This window comes from Dendrobates tinctorius, unplaced genomic scaffold, assembly GCF_039654945.1.
Source record: "Dendrobates tinctorius isolate UK_male_01 unplaced genomic scaffold, ASM3965494v1 ptg000295l, whole genome shotgun sequence".
In the NCBI taxonomy this organism is placed as follows: domain Eukaryota; kingdom Metazoa; phylum Chordata; class Amphibia; order Anura; family Dendrobatidae; genus Dendrobates; species Dendrobates tinctorius.
The window spans coordinates 1,500,812-1,522,178 of NW_027361962.1; the positions used below are offsets into that span (position 1 = coordinate 1,500,812).

General features: G+C 43.2%; 1 protein-coding gene across 3 annotated transcripts in view; it reads left to right on the forward strand.

Moving 5' to 3' along the window:
• LOC141073039 (uncharacterized) overlaps window positions 1-12,599 on the forward strand; it is a 79,329-nt gene extending 66,730 nt beyond the window's left edge. For 2 of the 3 annotated variants that reach the window (XM_073560351.1, XM_073560352.1), the window contains exon 4: window positions 9,186-12,599. In XM_073560351.1, coding sequence (XP_073416452.1) covers window positions 9,186-10,996 — 1,811 coding nt within the window. In that variant the 3' untranslated portion in view covers window positions 10,997-12,599. The remainder of the gene's footprint in view (window positions 1-9,185) is intronic. The other variant, XM_073560353.1, reaches the window with a different exon arrangement.
• Window positions 12,600-21,367: the final 8,768 nt, after the last annotated feature.

Sequence of the window (21,367 nt, forward strand, 5' to 3'; positions counted from 1 at the left end):
CAATCCTTTTATGCATGGTGCCCTCACCCCCCCAATCCTGGTATGCATGCTACCCCTCAATCCTGGTATGTATGGTCCTCTCACCCCCCAATCCTGGTATGCATGGCCCCCTCACCCCCCTATCCTGGTATGCATGGCCCCCTCACCCCCCAATCCTGGTATGCATGGCCACCTCACCCCCCTATCCTGGTATGCATGGCCCTCTCACCCCCTATCCTGTTATGCATGGTCCCCTTATCCTGGTATGCATGGTCCCCTTATCCTGGTATGCATGGTCCCCTCACCCCCCTTTCATGGTATGCATGGTCCCCTCACCCACCTTCATGGTGTGCATGGTCCCCCTCACCCCCCCTTTTGTGGTATGCATGGTCCCCATTACCCCCCCTTTCATGGTATGCATAGTCCCCCTTACCCCCCTTTCGTGGTATGCCTGGTCCCCTCACTCCCCCTTTCGTGGTATGCCTGGTCCCCTCACACCCCCTTTCGTGGTATGCATGGTCCCTTCACCCCCCTATCCTGGTATGCATGGTCCCCTCACCCCCACTTTCCTGGTATGCATGGTCCCCCTCACCCCCGTTTTGTGGTATGCTTGGTCCCCTCACTCCCCCTTTCGTGGTATGCATGGTCCTCTCCCCCCCTTTCTCCATCACCTCATTGGTGGACACAGGTACTGTGGGTGTATGCTACTGCCGCCTGGAGGCTGACACTAAGTGAAAAAAAGAGGTTAGCTCCTCCTCCGCCGTATACACCCTCGCCCCGATTGCGGGCGGAAACCAGTTTTTTGCTTAGTGTCTGTTGGAGGCACACGTCGGTCTGTCTCAAGACTGATTTATTTTTTTCCGAAAGCCTACCTCGGCACGAGTTTACCACCACACCTGGAAGGTTTTCTTTGCATGGTGTCGGGGCAAGGGTTGTTCGCCACTGAGATTCTCCATCCCTAATATCTTGGCTTTTCTCCAGTCTTGTTTAGAATCAGGCTTGGCTCCCAGTTCTCTCAGGATACAGATATCGGCTTTATCCGTCCTCTTTTAGCGCAGGATTGCTACCAACTTGCAGGTTAAAACTTTCATCCAGGGGGTCTCCCACTTGGTACCTTGCTATAAGGCACCTATGGACACCTGGGACCTTAACCTGGTCCTAAGTGTTCTGCAGGAAGCTCCATTTGAGCCGTTACAGGATATCCCCTTGTCATACCTTTCCTGGAAGGTGGTGTTCCTGGTAGTCATAACATCAATCAGGAGGGTCTCGGAGCTGGCAGTGTTATCTTGCCGAGCCCCGTTCCTGACCTTTTACAAGGACAAGGTGGTTTTTAGACCAGCTCCTCCTTTTTTACCAAAGGTCGTTTCCTCATTTCATATTAATGAGGATATTATCTTGCCCTCTTTCTGTCCAGCACCGGTGCACCGTGTGGAAAAGGCTCTTCATACGTTGGACCTGGTGAGAGCTCTCAGGAGGTACGTGTCGCAAACGGCACCCTTTCGTCAGTCAGACGCACTGTTCGTACTCCCAGAGGGTCGCAGGAAGGGGCTCGCTGCCTCAAAATCGACCATAGCCAGATGGATTCGTTTGGTTATTCAGGAGTCCTATCGCATCAGAGGCGCGCCGATTCCAGCAGGGATCAGAGCACACTCCACTCGGGCAGTGGGCGCCTCTTGGGCGCTTCGACACCAGGCTTCGGCGGAACAGGTTTGCAAGGCTGCAACCTGGTCCAGCCTGCACACGTTTACTAAAGATTACAATGTCCATACTCAGGCTTCGGCGGATGCGAGCCTGGGTAGAAGGATTCTCCAAGCAGCAGTGGCGCACCTTTAGACATGAGGTGCATGTAGCTTGGGACCGGTGAGTCAACTTCCCACCCAGGGACTGCTTTAAGACGTCCCACAGTACCTGTGTCCCCCAATGAGGTGAAGGAGAACCATGGATTTTTGTTATAAACTCACCGTAAAATCCTTTTCTCCGAGACGCTCATTGGGGGACACAGCACCCACCCTGATAGCCAAGTTGGCTTCTGTTTATTTAATTAATATGCTTTCTGTATGAAAATAGGGTGGTTATTTTCTAGACATGTTGTTACCTGCATTAAGGTTGATGTTGTCTGATTTGTGTTTGTTCTCCTAATGCTTTTGCACCAAACTGGTTTCCGCCCGCAATCGGGGCGAGGGTGTATACGTCGGAGGAGGAGCTAACCTCTTTTTTTCACTTAGTGTCAGCCTCCAGGCGGCAGTAGCATACACCCACAGTACCTGTATCCCCCAATGAGCGTCTCGGAAAAAAGGATTTTACGGTGAGTTTATCACAAAAATCCATGTTTCCTGTTATGCATGGTCCCCTCACCCCCCTTTCCTGGTATGCATGGTCCCCTCACTCCCCCTTTCCTGGTATGCATGGTCCCCTCACTCGCCCTTTCGTGGAATGCATGGTCCCCTCACCCCCCTTTCCTGATAGCATGGTCCCCTTACGCCCCCTTTCCTGGTATGCATGGTCCCCCTGACCCCTATTAAACTGCATACGTAGGAAAAAAAATTATACTCCCCTTCCTTCCCTGTGCTTCTGCGCTGTCACGTTCTGTCGGAGGCCGGGGGAGGAGTCTGGCGCCGGAGTACGTGTATGCCCATACCGCTCTGTCCGGCGCCATATTGCTGAAGACACACTGCAAATGTGTCTTCAGTAAAATGGCGCCGGATAGCGCTATGCGCTTGCGCGATTCCCACGCGCACTCCGGCCGAAGAGAAGCGCCGCGGCAACGCTCCTTCCGGTCAGTTAAGTATGGCGCCGAACATAGCGGTATGCAGTGTGTACCCGTACCGCCATCTCCAGCACCATACACACGCCTCTTGCCGCTGGATGCCTCATTCTGCCTGGAGCCAGACTGCACAGGTGCGTCGTGCTTGCGCAGTCTGTAAAGGCTTCAGACAGAGTGACGCTACCACGGTTATATTATAGATTTTATTTTTCTTCTTTTTTTTCTTCATTTTTGTATTTTTTATATACCAAGACAGTGTTGGGGTTTTCATAATTATATGGAAATTTATATATCATGCTATTTATTTATGTCTTTTTTTTTCAATCATGTTTTTGTATTTTTTATTATGATGTATGTGGGATTTTTTAAAATCATGGATTCAATAGTATATGGGAATTTTTTCATATATCACTTTTTGTTATTTATGTTTTTTAATCATGTTTTTGTATTATTTTTATCATTATTATATATGTGGGTTTTTTTAACTTATGTATTTATTAGTATTTAACACCCTACACTCCTATTCATCCATCAGTTTTATTATATTGACATTTTATCACAAGTAATCACTCGTATACAATTTTATTGACTTATTAGTTAAATTTTAAGATATTATAATAATGATGCATATCATGCACCAAGCACTTATTTGGCACTCCTTCACCTTATACCTTCCTTATCCCCCTTTTTTATAATCTACTTGTATTTATAATTACATGATTGATATAATTGTTCCCTTAAAAGAAATTATATCTTAATATGGCATAACCAACACTTAGGATTTCAGATGTCTTGCTATATAAATTAATAGCCAAATGTAAATCCCTTTTAGTACGTAAAAGGGATTTACATTTCAGTTCAGGTCTTCAGTTACAAACATAGTTTATGTCCTGTGCGCATGCGCGGGCCCGATCTTTCCCAGACCTTCCTGAAGTGCTCACGTGATCTGCTGTCCTCCCTGGCTGCCTAGCAGCGGCGGGACGCTTGCGGTCCGGGCGCGCTGAAGTTCCACTGTTTGTGGGTGCGCTCTGGCCTAGCGCATGCGCCGTTGCGGACACACGTTTACTCACAGCCCCATCTGATTGGACGGCGGTTCTAAATATACCAATCTCGTTGTGAAGATTAGCCACGTCTCCTGATGAAGACACTAGCGAAACGCGCATAGGGGCGGCAGGCAGGGGTAAGTAACTCTATTTCATTTACTGTATCCTGGAATGGTGGAGCTCTTTCTTATTAAGAACTATTCAGCACTTTCAAATCAATCAATCAAATCAAATTTATTATCGCCAAGTACATATATACAAGGAATTCTTTGTGGCAAAGAGGCAACATAATATATAACAACAGATACAACAAGTAACATCTAACAAGACAGATACAGTATATAGTCTACACATGACGATTTAATTGTTGAACAGAGAGTGGATAGAAGCTGTTCATATGGCGGTTGGTACTGCATTTGGGGACTCTGAAGCGACGTCCTGAAGGGAGTAGTTGGAATGAGGAGTGTCCCGGGTGAGAGGGATCGGATGAAATTTTCAATGCGTGGGATCGAATACTCTTATCATAAAGATCCTGGATTTTAGGCAGGGGGGAGCCTATAATTCTCTCTGCTGTTCTGAAAGTCCTTTGTAAGCGGAGTTTGTCATGCGCAGTGGCTCCCCCATACCAGACTATCAGAGAGGAACAAATCACAGATCTGATGACAGCATTAAAGAATAAGATCAGCAGATTCTTAGACAAACCATATCTTTTCAGCTGACGCAGGAAGAACATCCTCTGTTGTGCTTTTCTTATAACAGCATCCACGTTTTTCCCCCATTTAAGATCATGAGAGATGATAACACCAAGGAATTTGGTCTCTGTGACCCTAAGAACCACTTCGTCATGGATGTAGATTGGAAGTATCTCATGTTGATCTTTCCTAAAATCCACAACCATCTCAGCAGTTTTTTTAGTGTTGAGTACAAGATTATTGGCTTTACACCAGTCACATATTCTTTCCACCTCACTCCGATACAAGTCTTCAGCATTTCCCCTGATGAGACCAATCAGTGTCATATCATCGGCAAATTTCAAGATTTTTACTGAGTCTGCTGAAGAGATGCAATCATTCGTATAGAGAGAAAACAGTAACGGGGACAAAACACACCCCTGAGGTGCCCCGATGTTTGTGACCAAGGTGTCCGAAGTGAATGGTCCAACTTTTACACTCTGTATCCTGGCTGTCAGGAAGTTATAAATCCACAAGCATAAGTTGAGAGGGACTCCAAGAGCTACCATTTTCTTATGAAGTAAATTCGGATCAATGGTATTGAACGCTGAGCTAAAGTCCATGAAAAGAATCCGGACATATGAGTGCCGTTCATCTGTATGATCCAAAATGTACTTCAGTGCCAGATTGACAGTGTCGTTTGCCGAACGATTCTCCTTATAGGCAAACTGAAGCGGGTCCCATAGCTTCTGCGTGAATTTTATCAGGTGGGACATCATAATTCTTTCGAAGACTTTCATAGCTACAGATGTGAGTGCTACTGGTCTATAGTCGTTCAACTCAGAGGATCCCACTTTCTTGGGGACAGGGATAATTGTGGAATTTTTCCAACACTGAGGTACAACGCACTCTTTCAGTGACACATTGTATATATTTGTCAGTATAGGGGCAAGCTGGGGGTAGCACATACTTTCAGACACATTGGAGATACACCATCAGGGCCAGGTGCCTTTTTGACCTTAAGTCCCTTCAGGATGCGTATCACCTCTGCCTCGGAGATCACTACTTGGGTGTTGCACAATGAATGATCTTTATATGAACAGACTGAGGAGCTTAGAGATGAATAGCCACTGTGTGTAGAGCTTGCCTCAAATCTGCAGTAGAATTCATTTAACTCTGCTGCCAGACTTCTGCTGGGGTTCACTATAGTGGGGTGGCTTTTATAATTGGTGACCTCTCTTAATCCTCTCCATGCAGATCTAGTATCTTTTGATGAGAACCTTTCCTCCAGAATCTTTGCATACTCGTGTTTGGCTAACTTGATCTCTTTAGATAGCGAGTTCCTAAGTTTCTTGAATTCAGTAATATCGCCTGCTTTATAAGCCTCCTCTTTTCTCTTACGGATCAACCTGACTTTATTTGTAAACCACGGCTTGTTGTTTCCCCGAAAGTGGACAGATTTGGATGGAATAAACGTGTCTTCACAAAAACGGATATATGAGGACACTGCATCAACCCATTCATCCAGACCCGAGCATGTTTCCTGGAATACCTCCCAGTCCGTGCATTCAAAGCATGCTTGCAGTTGCAATTTTGCCTCCTCAGACCATGTCTTCTTTGTATAAACTGTAGGTTTGGATGTTTTCAACCTTTGCCTGTAGGCTGGAATTAAATGAATTAGACAATGATCTGAAAAGCCCACTGCTGCTCTCCTCACTGCCCTGTAGGCCCCTTTTAAGACAGTATAGCAGTGACCAAGCGTATTGTTCTCTCTCGTGAAGCAGTTTATATGTTGAGTAAATTTGGGGAGATCCAGGTTGAGTTTTCCTTTGTTAAAGTCCCCCATTACGATCACAAATGCTTCAGGAGATCCTTTCTCCCATTCTGATATTTTGCAAGCTAATTCACCAATAGCAGCTTTAACAGATGCTTGAGGGGGAATATATACTGCAACCAGAACCATAGATGAAAACTCTCTTGGAGCGTAAAATGGTCTACAATTGAGTGCAAGGTACTCTAGATCTGGAGAGCAACCTTTTCTCAGTATGTTAACATCACAGCACCAGCTAGTGTTGATGTAGAGACATACCCCACCCCCCCCTTTGTTTACCTGAAGCTACACAATCACGGTCAGCTCTGTAGATAACAAAACCAGGTAGATCCAGACTACAATCAGGGATGGTGTCATTCAACCAGGTCTCAGTAAAACAAAGAGCAGCTGAATTGGCCATATCAGATCTCATGTTACAAAGTAAGTTCAGATCCTCCATTTTGTTAGATAAGGAACAGACATTAGCCAAGTGGAGTGAAGGAAGAGCTGTTCTGAACCCTCTCCTCCGAAGGCGTGCCAGGATGCCTCCTCTCCTACCTCTCTTGCAGTACACCTCCACAGGTTTCACAGAAGTAATGGATTTTATGTACTCAATTGTTGAATTAGCAATCATGCTCCAAGAAGGGGAGTCCATGAGAAATTGTGGATGATTCCAGAATAATAAATCGTCCCTTGAAATCATAAGAGTAGGTTTACAGAGTGCAGTGGCCATGACTACACTCAGCTTGTAGCTATAAAGACTGAACAGTCACAGCTTAGCAGAGTTAAATGTACAACTTTCCATAAAGGGTGCTCCCAGCACTGCTGGGGGGGAGGGCATGGGTGCAACAAGACAGGGACATCAGGGGACATGCCAACAGTCAGTCCAAACCTGCCCAGCTCACCCTTTCAGCTCCACCTGGATCACAAGATCTCCAGAACATCTTCAGCACCGCACACTCCACCAGCTTTCCTATCCCGGGATCATCTGCATGCTGGAAATGGGTACAAGGCAGGTAGCCAGCAGCTTCACTCTCTCCCAGCTGAAACCAGGCACGGAGCTCCACGAGGACAGAAAGACACCGGTCCCAGCTGGTCGCAGTCTCCACACTACTCCCAGCTCTGCCGAATCCTGTAGCCATACAGCTCCATGTGGACCACAAGATCTCCAGAACAACTCCAGCACCGCACTCTCCACCAGGTTTCCTATCCTGGGATCATCTGCATGCTGGAAATGGGTACAAGGCAGGCAGCCAGCAGCTTCACTCTCTCCCAGCTGAATCCAGGCACGGAGCTCCACGAGGACAGAAAGACACCGGTCCCAGCTGATCGCAGTCTCCACACTACTCCCAGCTCTGCCGAATCCTGTAGCTACGCAATGGTGAGTGAACCAAAGGGAGGATTAACAATTAAACGGGGTAAAAAACTCAGGAGCCTCATGCCAGAGCAGCCATCTCTCGGTGCTCCTCCTCTTCACGCAGATTTTTTTTTTTCTGTTTCTTCTTCTTATCAGCGATCACCACCATGTCTGGACGCGGCAAACAAGGAGGGAAGGTCCGCGCTAAAGCCAAGACCCGCTCATCCCGGGCAGGACTGCAGTTCCCGGTTGGTCGTGTGCACAGGCTTCTCTGCAAGGGCAACTACGCCGAGAGGGTGGGCGCCGGCGCTCCGGTCTATCTGGCCGCTGTGCTGGAGTATCTGACCGCTGAGATCCTGGAATTGGCCGGTAATGCCGCCCGAGACAACAAGAAGACCCGCATCATCCCCCGACACCTGCAGCTGGCGGTGCGCAATGACGAGGAGCTGAACAGGCTGCTGGGTGGGGTGACCATCGCCCAGGGGGGAGTCCTGCCCAACATCCAGGCCGTGCTGCTGCCCAAGAAGACCGAGAGCAGCAAGTCCGGCAAGAGCAAGTGAGCGCTGCCGCCGATCCCACCTACACAACCGAAGAAGAAGTGCTCACGTGATCTGCTGTCCTCCCTGGCTGCCTAGCAGCGGCGGGACGCTTGCGGTCCGGGCGCGCTGAAGTTCCACTGTTTGTGGGTGCGCTCTGGCCTAGCGCATGCGCCGTTGCGGACACACGTTTACTCACAGCCCCATCTGATTGGACGGCGGTTCTAAATATACCAATCTCGTTGTGAAGATTAGCCACGTCTCCTGATGAAGACACTAGCGAAACGCGCATAGGGGCGGCAGGCAGGGGTAAGTAACTCTATTTCATTTACTGTATCCTGGCATGGTGGAGCTCTTTCTTATTAAGATCTATTCAGCACTTTATTAATTACATAGGTTTCTCATGCACTAATACAATATACCTTTTGGCGTTTTTTGTCTAATAGTGAGTTCAATTATGACTGCCTGGTATGTGTTAGCCCTGATTTATATGGCAGGTTTATATTATATCTTTGGTATGTGTTAGCCCTAATTTATATGGCAGGTTTATATTATATCTTTTAACTACTTCCAGATTGTGTCTGAGGTCATGTATTGGATAATTCAGTTACTGGCTTTTGCTTATTACTTGTGAATTCCCCGTTTTTCCTGCTTTATCAGATTTTATTCTGAAAAATTGTTTTTTCATAAAGAAATTTTTTTAAAGAAATAAAATGAATTTGTTGGTAAAAAAAAAAATACTCTTTTTCCTCCTTGTCTTATCTGACCAGTAGGGGGGTTAGTAGTTATATGATCAGTATCAACAGCAGCATTTAGGAGGTTAGAGTGCCAGGAGCGGCGCAGGCACCGCTCCTGGCACTTACTGCTGGGTCTCGGGTTTATGTATAACATTACTACATAACTTAATAGAACATTGCTATATACCTTACAATTTGTATGGAATTTTTATACTTTTACGTTTTTGTACATTTTTAATTTTCAGATGTAGATTAATGTAATTTTTAAGTTTATTTTGTTCTTGACAGATGATTGGACCAACAGCTCTGCAGGACATCTGATATCTACAATGGATGACTGTAGCATCACACAAGATACAGGCGAAGAGCATAGCAACATCTCCGATATACCCTCAGCCCTTCATATCAAAGAACTATCATCAGATCCTTCTGAAGTACTGTCTAATTCATCACAGACTTTTAAGCAAAATAAAAGAGTGCCCACAAGTAAGAAGACAACGTCATGCTCAGAATGTGGGAAATGTTTTACAAATAAAAGGAATCTTGCTGCACATAGGAAAATTCACACAGGAGTGAAGCCATATTCATGTTCAGAATGTGGGAAATGTTTTACTACAAAATCAGGTCTTGTTACCCATGAGATTACTCACATAGGAGAGAAGCCATTTTCGTGCTCAGAATGTGGGAAATGTTTTTCTTACAAATCTAATCTTAGAGCACATGAGATTATTCACATAGGAGAGAAGCCATTTTCGTGCTCAGAATGTGGGAAATGTTTTTCTTACAAATCTAATCTTATAGCACATGAGAGAATTCACATAGGAGAGAAGCCATTTTCGTGCTCAGAATGTGGGAAATGTTTTTCTTACAAAACCGTTCTTGTCAACCATCAGAGAATTCACACCGGAGAGAAGCCATTCTCATGTCCAGAATGTGGAAAATGTTTTAAAGCTAAATCAACTCTTGTTAGACATCAGAGCTATCACACAGGAGAGAAGCCATTTTCTTGCTCAGAATGTGAGAAATGTTTTGCTCGGAAATCAAATCTTATTAAACATGAGAGACTGCACACAGGAGAGAAGCCATATTCATGTTCAGAATGTGGGAAATGTTTTATTACAAAATCACAGCTTGATAGCCATCAGGGAATTCACACAGGAGAGAAGCCATTTTCATGTGTAGAGTGTGGGAAATGTTTTAATATGAAATCTCATCTAGCTGTACATCAGAGAATTCACACAGGAGAGAAGCCATATTCATGTGTAGAATGTGGGAAATGTTTTACATATAAATCAGTTCTTGTATCACATCAGTCAAGTCACACAGGACAGAAGCCATTTTCTTGTTCAAAATGTGGAAAATCTTTTACTATGAAATCGGCTTTTGTTGCACATGAGAGACGTCACACAGAAGAGAAGCCATTTTCATGTCCAGAATGTGGAAAATGTTTTGCAGATAAATCAACTTTTGTTGCACATCAGAGAATTCACACCGGAGAGAAGCCATTTTCATGCTCAGAATGTGGGAAATGTTTTGCATATAAATCACATCTTGTTGTACATGAGAGAAATCACACACAAGATAAGCTATTTTCGTGCTCGGAATGTGGGAAATGTTTTACTAAGAAATCAATTCTTTTTGAACATCTTAGAATTCACACAGGAGAGAAGCCATTTTCATGTTCAGAATGTGGAAAATGTTTTACTAAGAAATCAAATCTTATTAGCCATGAGATTATTCACACAGAAGAAAAGCCATTCTCATGTTCAGAATGTGGCATGCGTTTTTCTTACAAAGCAAGTCTTGTTAAGCATGAGAGACGTCACACCGGAGAGAAGCCATTTTCATGTTCAGAATGTGGAAAATGTTTTGCAGATAAATCGCCTCTTGTTAGACATGAGAGAATTCACACAGGAGAGAAGCCGTATTCATGTTCAGAATGTGGAAAATGTTTTGCAGATAAATCATCTCTTGTCACACATCAAAGAATTCATACAGGAGAGAAGCCGTATTCCTGTTCAGAATGTGGGAAATGTTTTATTACAAAATGTCATCTTGTTAGACATCAGAGAACTCACAGTAGGAAGAAGCCATTTTAACCCCTTAGTGACCAAGCCCAAATATATATATCATGTTATTGTGGTCAAAATATATTTTTTAAACATATTAGTTATCGCAGAATGTTTTTTTTTTTTTACAGACACATTGTACTTTGTTATTAACCCCTTAATGACCAGGGGTATTTTTGGTTTTGCATTTTCATTTTTTGCTCCCCTTTCTTCTCAGAGCCTTATTTTTTGGTCAAAATGGCCATGTGAGGGCTTGTTTTTTTGCGGGATGAGTTGTACTTTTGAACAACACTATTGGTTTTACCATTTTTGCCTTCCTCTGGATCAACATGTTAGGGCAAGTTAGGATAGGATATGGGTTGAACTAGACTTAAAGTCTCCCTTCAACCTTAATTACTATGTTACTATGTCGAGTACTAGAAAACGGGGATAAAATTCCAAGTGTGGTGAAATTGCAAAAAAAAAAAAAAAGTGCAATCCCACACTTGTTTTTTGTTTGGCTTTTTTACTAGGATCACTAAACGCTAAAACTGACCTGCCATTATGATTTTCCAGGTCATTATGAGTTCATAGACACCAAACATGTCTAAGTTCTTTTTCTTATCTAAGTGGTGAAAAAAAATTCCAAAGGTTGCCATTTTCCAAAACCCGTAGCGGCTCCATTTTTTGGGATCTGGGGCTGGGTGAGGGCTTATTTTTTTTTTAAACTCTATTTATTGAAAGATACCAGAAAATAACATATTAAACATATGACATTACAGTATAAGGAAAACGTAGTAATCCATCTAGTCGTCATTTACAACCTCAGTTATAAAAGCATACTTCCAATAATAGACAAACAGCAGAAATAAAATAGAACCTTAAACATAGTGTATTCTGTTCTCAATAACATTGCATCATTAAAGAGTTCTTAATCAGGATTCTAAGTTAACAACAAGTCGGGATATAGTAAGCAAATATTCCTAAGTCCATGTAAAGCATCACATTCTGCACTGAAAAATAAACACTTCAAGGGTTATATCTCACATTTGAAGAATTTATGGCATCAGGAGCTAGTTGTGTCAGGGGCGAGTCACACCACTTTTCCCAAATTTTCCGAAATTTCTGGGGATATCCTCTATTTCTGTATTTGGGACCGGGCAGCTATCCCAGGAGAGGTTGTACACTGTATTTATTTTTCACTTATTCACTTTATTCCATCCTATATTATATTTTTTTTACACTGGTTCTCTTTCCCTGGTCTGTAGGCATCCGTTACTCAATTGTGACACAATTTGTGTCTTCCTTTTTGATATCATTTGGATGTTCTGCATAGGTATACCATGACATACACTGGTTTATTGTGGTATTGTAATGCATTTTATTTATAAGGTTATGCACAGTGTTTGTTTTATATTCACATTGCACGTTAATTATATGCACTGTATTATTATTATTATTATTATAAATAACAAACATTGGAATTTTGTTATCACATCCTTTATTATTATTTTTTCACATATAATAGTATGTCCTATATCTGGGTGGCATGACCCTTCTGAAATAATGCTTCAGTATATAATTATTACATCTATTTTTACGGAATGTTTTTAATAACTGATTTGTGACAATAATAAATACTTTTTGGGACTTATGGTCGTCTGTGGTTTCTGTGTGTTGCTTTTGTTTCAATCACGACTGTCCCACAATTAGTCCAATATTGACCTGCAATATATTATTATTTACTAATTTACGATATTAAACTGACTGATATTAATTGACTCTCCTTATCTTTCTCTTTGTGTGTCTATTTCTGTATAGTATGTTCTCATAAGGAATTACATTGTTCACTGTTTTTTTCCACTGATTAACCGAAGGGGACCTTCCCCCACCCACCTCAATGCAATCGCTTTCCTGGCAAGGAACAACACCTTATCTAATTGAATCTGTCCCCAAAAGTGCCCTGCAACAAAAAATGCCAAAAATGTAAAAACAATGAAGTCCCTCAAAATATGAGTGCCACTTAAATAGTGGCGGTACTCAAACAGCTCCCATGGCTGAGAATGAATGAGTTAATGCTGAAGTTAAGCAGACAGTGCTGTCACTAAGGAAGAACCAGAATAACTAGATGGTACAAAGAACAGGATCAAACCTGGAGATAAGAACAGAACAGCCATGAAACAATACCAGATTGAGCACTGCAATCCACCCAGCTGTTATGATTAGGTAACCGAGGAGGATAGTCGGGGAATGGACTAGGCAACCAGATAACCAGAAAGGTTGGTAACTAAGCGGATTGCAGACCCCTAAACTGACAACATAACTAGAATTAGCCGTGGGACGTGCCTACGATGCCCTAGACGCCTCGACACAGCCAAACAACAGCCTAAAGCAAGAAAGGGGAAATCTAAACTGCCCCGCAGTAGAACCCCAAAGGAATAGATAGCCCCCAAACATATATTGCCGGTGAGACAAGATGAAGCACAAACACAGGCAGAAAATAGAGTAAGCAAATGATGGGGCCCAAACTGTCTAGATAGAACAGGACAGGAAAGATACTGTCTGCAATCACGCAAAAAACCCTAAGAAAAATCCAACACGTCTGATATGCAAAAATACTGAGGCCACACGACCTCTCCCCCACTAGATAAGCATTGAACTGGAAGCAAAACAAAAGATACTGATATAACAGGGGATTAGAAAGACTGACATGAGCTGTGGCATATGGAACGGGGTCCAGCACAGGTCCCAGCAGGGAACCTGGTTGAACTCACAACAGCAAAGCAGAAATCAGAGAAAGGCAAAAACTGGATCAAATGCAAAAAAGATTCTAGCAAACAAATAACTTATCTGAACGATGCAGGACCAAGCAGGGGGCAAGCAGATTTCCAAACTGCACAGGCAGAAAACCAAATCACCAGCAACAACTGAGGGAAAGTAGCTCACTTAAATCTCCCAGTCTGTAACACCTGACCTCCAATCATCCTCTTCAGGTGATTGACCTCTGTCAACCAGATCAGCTCCATTACCTGCAGCAACCACCAGAGGGAGCCCAAACTCAGAAGCCAGGTCAAAAGTGTTCACAACACCCAGCATTGCAGGAGCTGGAGCATGTGGAGGAACAGCAGGCAATAAAATCATCATGGGCACATGAGTGCAGCTGGACAGAGGATCAAGGAGCCAGGGGGAGGGAAGAGCAAAGCCCCATGCGTATCGACATGAACAGCACGTCTTCATCAGGGGAAGTTAAGTAAATACCTGATAAATTGGTGGTCAGTGTGTGCTGGTGTGCCACGCATGAACATAATTTGTCCATGTCCACAAGTGTATGTTGGCCAAACCTCGCAAGAACTGCGCCGCCGGATCCAGAAACATCTGTGCACCATCAACACTGCAGCAGTAGACTATCACAAAGGCAAGACATTAACTTCAGTGGCATCCCATTTTTTGACCCACCATTCAGGTAAATGTACTAACACCAGGGTCGTGGGCTTGGAACACATCCTCAGCTCTGGCCGGGTTGGTTCATTGCAAAAGAAGCTTTTGCAGACTGAATCACGATGGATTTTTGTGCTTTGTTCCACAGTTCCCACTGGAGTCAACGAGGATTTGCTTTTCACGGGCTTCCAGGGCTGATATTCCTCTGGAGAAGCTTTCACGTTTCGATCTGAAGATTCTAATTATGTTCTCTTGTGCGATACTTTTACGGGGTGCTGTATTCCCCCCCCCTCTTTTTTCTGGATGGACTCTTGTTCATATGTAAACAGCAATACTAAGCAAGATTATTGGATTCGTATTGGACCGTTTTGTCCTTACCCTGTCCCTCACCTGTATCGGAGCTTTTTCTTCTCCCTTGATGGCTAGTATTATTCATGTATTTGAGCTCGTCAGTTTCCGGGCATTCATTCAGATCATGTTGTTCCGCTTCCTATCCAGGTCTGGAGCTCTTTGTCTCTTTTCTCTAGTTGGGTCTTTATTGAATATAAATAAATTAGTTGGAATTGTTCTCAGGAGCCTCCTGTGGGACTAGGGGAACTTTCTTCATCACTGTTTTGGAACCAACCGTTTCAGGCTTTCCTTATTTACTTGAACCATGCGCCTTATTGGTCTGTGATTCTTCATATATACTTGGCTTCTGTGATCATTCAGTTTTACCTTTTTGGGGTTCTTCCCACTTTGTACATGCATATTATTAATGTGTGACCACCAATAAATGCAGTCCTTCCATCTCCTCCAGTGTTATGATTTTCTCAATTCATCATTTTGCACATTTTTTCATTTTTGTTTATTTTTACATATTATTTTATTTTTATAATTCAGTTTTGTCTTATTTTTTATTTATTTATTTTTCTCTGTTTGTTTTCACCAATACATTAATATACAGCTGTGGCCAAAAGTATTGACACCCCTGCAATTCTGTCAGATAATGTTCAGTTTCTTCCTGAAAATGATTGCAAACAAAAATTCTTTGGTATTATTATCTTCATTTAATTTGTCTTAAATGAAAAAACACAAAAGAGAATGAAGCAAAACATTGATCATTTCACACAAAACTCCAAAAATGGGCAAGACAAAAGTATTGGCACCCTCAGCCTAATACTTGGTTGCACAACCTTTAACCAAAATAACTGCGACCAACCGCTTCCGGTAACCATCAATGAGTTTCTTACAATGCTCTCCTGGAATTTTAGACCATTCTTCATTGGCAAACTGCTCCAGGTCCCTGATATTTGAAGGGTGCCTTCTCCAAACTGCCATTTTTAGATCTCTCCACAGGTGTTCTATGGGATTCAGGTCTGGACTCATTGCTGGCCACCTTAGAAGTCTCCAGTGCTTTCTCTCAAACCATTTTCTAGTGCTTTTTGAAGTGTGTTTTGGGTCATTGTCCTGCTGGAAGACCCATGACCTCCGAGGGAGACCCAGCTTTCTCACACTGGGCCCTACATTATGCTGCAAAATTTGTTGTTAGAATTCAGACTTCATAATGCCATGCACACGGTCAAGCAGTCCAGTGCCAGAGGCAGCAAAGCAACCCCAAAATATCAGGGAACCTCCGCCATGTTTGACTGTAGGGACCGTGTTCTTTTCTTTGAATGCCTCTTTTTTTCTCCTGTAAACTCTATGTTGATGCCTTTGCCCAAAAAGCTCTACTTTTGTCTCATCTGACCAGGGAATATTATTCCAAAATGTTTTAGACTTTTTCAGGTAAGTTTTGGCAAACTCCAGCCTGGCTTTTTTATGTCTCGGGGTAAGAAGTGGGGTCTTCCTGGGTCTACTACCATACAGTCCCTTTTCATTCAGATGCCGACGGATAGTACGGGTTGACACTGTTGTACCCTCGGACTGCAGGGCAGCTTGAACTTGTTTGGATGTTAGTCAAGGTTCTTTATCCAACATGCGCACAATCTTGCGTTGAAATCTCTTGTCAATTTTTCTTTTCTATCCACATCTAGGGAGGTTAGCTACAGTGCCATGGGCTTTAAACTTCTTGATGACACTGCGCACTAGGGTGACCGGATCTCATATGGGGGGGAAAAAATGTCAGAATCTTGTTCGTCTGGACCCCACAAAATAATTCCCCTTTCCAGATATTGAGAGAGCCAAAATTTGAGCTCGATCAAACGACGTTAACCCGTGCCGCTCGTCGCTCAAAGTTTGAAAAAATCCAAATTGAGGTATTTTAAGATTTAGGTATTTTGCATAGTCTGTTAGACTATAAAGAATGTGACAACAACATTGCAGAAATAGCCCTGACCAAATTTTCGAACCATTTGTGGTATTTGAATGCAGAGTTGGTGGGATTATCGTTTTTTTATCCCACCATTACAGACAATGAAAAGTTGTTAATGGCTAATAAATTGCTCAGTAGCACAGATGAACCATCAGAGCACGCTAACCTACATGAGTTGATAATTTTACATAGTTATCTAATCTATTCTAGAGCTTTTGTTAAAGTAGTTTTTGAAACGTCAGAATATAATGCTCGGCATTTGCTTACTACTTGCAGGACATATTGCTTTTGTTCTTCATCTTTTGTCAGAAGGTCGTTAAAGTCGGTTACTTCCTACCACTTTTAATTTTTCTTTCCTAACTTTTGGATTTACAACCCTAGCGTGCTCTGATGGTTCATCTGTGCTACTGAGCAATTTATTAGCCATTAACAACTTTTCATTGTCTGTAATGGTGGGATCAAAAAACGATAATCCCACCAACTCTGCATTCAAATACCACAAATGGTTCGAAAATTTGGTCAGGGCTATTTCTGCAATGTTGTTGTCACATTCTTTATAGTCTAACAGACTATGCAAAATACCTAAATCTTAAAATACCTCAATTTGGATTTTTTCAAACTTTGAGCGACGAGCGGCACGGGTTAACGTCGTTTGATCGAGCTCAAATTTTGGCTATCTCAATATCTGGAAAGGGGAATCGTTTTGTGGGGTCCAGACGGACAAAATTCCGACATCGATTTTTTGCGGTCACCCTACTGCGCACGGTAGACACAGGAACATTCAGGTCTTTGGAGATGGACTTGTAGCCTTGAGATTGCTCATGCTTCCTCACAATTTGGTTTCTCAAGTCCTCGGACAGTTCTTTGGTCTTCTTTCTTTTCTCCATGCTCAATGTGGTACACACAAGGACACAGGACAGAGGTTGAGTCAACTTTAATCCATGTCAACTGGCTGCAAGTGTGATTTAGTTATTGCCAACACCTGTTAGGTGCCACAGGTAAGTTACAGGTGCTGTTAATTACACAAATTAGAGAAGCAACACATGATTTTTCGAACAGTGCCAATACTTTTGTCCACCCTCTTTTTTATGTTTGGTGTGGAATTATATTCAATTTGGCTTTAGGACAATTCTTTTTGTGTTTTTTCATTTAAGACAAATTAAATGAAGATAATAATACCAAAGAATTTGTGATTGCAATCATTTTCAGGAAGAAACTGAGTATTATCTGACAGAATTGCAGGGGTGTCAATACTTTTGGTCACAACTGTACATTGTAATGGTGTTTTGTTTTTTTTACAATTTTTCTCATTGGCACATTTTCTTTTTCGTTGCATACATTTTTCATACCACAGTTTTTTATGTTGCAATCACTTATCCAGGCCCTAATTTCTCCTTCTCTTTTCATTTCATTTGCCCTTTGCTGCATTCCAGCCACCAGCCGGTTAAATTCCCTTCCCCTGCTCCCGGGAGCTGCGCATGCGCCGATCACCTCCCCCCTCCTGGTCACTGTGTGAGTTCACTGGGATAGTTGGGCAGAGACATCTGCCATTGCTACATCTATGGCCTCATCAGCTGATTTCCGCTTCCTTCTCTGTCCTGCCGTGACACACCAGCACACACTGACCACCAATTCATCAGGTGATCACCTAAGGCCTCTTTCACACTTCCGTTTTTTACAATCAGTCACAATCCGCCAGGTTTTGAAAAAAACGGATCCGCAATTTTCTTTTGAGGATCCGTTTTTTCCCCATTGACTTCCATTATTGGCGGATTGTGACGGATTGCCGTCTGTTGCATCCGTTTTTTTTTTGCGGATTCGCCAAAAGTTCCTGTCCGTCACCATCCTCAAAGATTTCAAAACGGAGCTTGCAACGTTTTTTTCTGTGGCGGATCCTCCAGACACTCATTTAACCCGAAATTCTTTCTGGGTGCCGGACAAAAAAAATTCCCTCTCCCTCTCCCTCTCCCTCTCCCTCTCCCTCTCCCTCTCCCTCTCCCTCTCCCTCCCTCTCTCTCTCTCTCTCTCTCTCTCTCTCTCTCCCTCTCCTTTTCCAGGCTGCGATTCCTTTAAAACTCTTCATTTGTTGGATTTGTCAAAAAAACGGACGGGTGCCATCCGTTGGCATCAGTACTAAAACGGATCCGCCATTCGTCCTTTTGGCGGATCTTGACTGATGCAAAAAACTGAAGTGTGAAAGAGGCCTAAGACTTGCATTAACAATTTACTTCACCTCCCCCTGACGAAGACGTGCTATTCACGTCGATACGCGTAGTGCTTTGCTCTCCCTTTACCCTGGCTCATTGATCCTCTGTCCAGCTACACCCATGTGCCCATGATGATTTCATTGCCTGTTGTCCCTCCGCACGCTCCAGCTCCTGCAGTGCTGGGTGGATTGCAGCGCTCATTCTGGTATTGCTTCATGGCTGTTCTGTTCTTATCCCCAGGTTTGAGCCTGTTCTTTGTACCATTGAGTAAGGCTGTGTGCACACGCTGCAGATTCTGCTGTGGATCCGCAGCGGATTTGGCCCTGCGGATCCGCAGCAGAATTAGCTGCGGTGTACAGTACCATTATTCCCTATGGGAATTAAAAACCGCTGTGCAGATGCTGCGGAATTTTCTGCGCGGATTTTGCTGCGGTTTCAAATCCACAGAAAGAATTGCATGTCAATTCTTTCTGTGGATTCTGCAGCGGTTTACCATCTCCTCCATTGTGGAGATAATAATCCGCAGATAAACCGCAGGTCTTTTGACCTGCGGATTTTGCAAAATCCGCGCGGATGATTCCGCAGCGTGTGAACACACCCATAGGGTGTGTGCACATGCTGCGGATTCTGCTGCGGATCCGCAGCGGTTTTGGTCCTGTGGATCCGCAGCAGTTTTTGCTGTGGTGTACAGTACCATTAACATCAATGGAAAATGAAAACAACAGTGCACATGCTGCGGAATTTTCCGTGCAGATTTGCTGCGGTTTCAAATCCGCAGAAAGAATTGACATGTCAATTCTTTCTGCGGATTCCGCTGTGGTTTGCTATCTGCTCCATTGTGAAGGCGATAAACCGCAGGGCAAAACCCGCAGGCTAATCCACAGATAAACCGCAGGTCTTCTGACCTGTGGATTTACCTTTGGATTTTACTAAATCCGTGCGGAAAAATCCGCAGAACATTCCGCAGCGTGTGCACAGACCCTTATTCTGGTTCTTCCTTAGTGACAGCACTGTCTGCTTAACTTCAGCATTAACTCATTCATGCTCAGCCATGGGAGCTGCTTGAGTACCGCCACTATTTAAGTTGCACTCATATTTTGAGGGACTTCATTGTGGTTACATTTTTGGCATTTTTTGTTGCAGGGCACTTTTGGGGACAGATTCAATTAGATTGTGATTGTACATTTTCATAACTTGTCATTCATGCTCAGGATGTATTATTATTTCTCTATTTTTTGATAATTGCATGTTACAATCCAAGGTCCAGGGGCCATCTGTTTATTGCATTCATTGCCTGTGATTATTATATCACGCATGGGGGGAACTCTGCTTTGGTTTTAAGTATGTTTTAAACTGTTGTTAATAAAGTTTTGTCTTTTTACATAGTATTGTGGTGTGCATTCCCTACAGTGGTGCTTTTTCTTGTGTTTGTACATTTTGCCTGCCACTGGCATTGCACCTGCCTATAAATAGGCCAAACCTCATCAGTAGTGCACCTAGGCTTCACTACTGTTATCAGGGGCTCTCCAAACGCCACATGGTGTCCGATCTCAATTCCAGCCAAAAAAGTCAAGTGCCGCTGCTTCCCTTCCGAGCTCTGCCATGCGCCCAAATAGTCGTTTACCCCCACATATGGGGTATCAGCGTACTCAGGACAAATTGCACAATAACATTTGGGGTCCTGTTACCCTTGGGAAAATAATTGGGGGTTCAAAGTTCTCACCACATATCTAGATAAGTTCCTTGGGGGGGTCTAGTTTCCAAAATGGGGTCACTTGAGGGGGTTTCCACTGTTTAGGCACATCAGGGGCTCTTCAAACGTGACATGGTGTCCGATCTCAATTCCAGCCAATTTTGCATTGAAAAAGCCAAACGGCGCTCCTTCCCTTCTGAGCTCTGCCAGGCGCCCAAACAGTGGTTCCCCCCCACATATCAGGTATCAGCGTACTCAGGACAAATTGCACAATAACTTTTGCAGTCCAATTTCTCCTGTTACCCTTGGGAAAATAAAAAAATTTTGAATCTGAAGTAAATTTTTTGTGAAAAAAGTTAAATGGTCATTTTTTTTTTTTTTAAATATTCCAAAAATTCCTGTGATGCACCTGAAGGGTTAATAAACTTCTTGAATGTGGTTTTGAGCACCTTGAGGGGTGCAGTTTTTAGAATTGTCACTTTTGGGTATTTTCTATCATGTAGACCCCTCAAAGTGACTTCAAATGTGATGTGGTCCCTAAAAAAAAAAAAAAAAAAAAATGGTGTTGTAAATATGAGAAATCGCAGTTTAACTTTTAACCCTTAAAAACTTCCTAACAAAAAAGAATGTTGGTTCCAAACTTGTGCTGATGTAAAGTAGACATGTGAGAAATGTTATTTATTAAGTATTTTGTGTGACTTATCTGTGTGATTTAAGGGCATGAAAATTCAAAGTTGGAAAATTGCAAAATTTTCAATATTTTTGCCAAATTTCCATTTTTTCCCACAAAT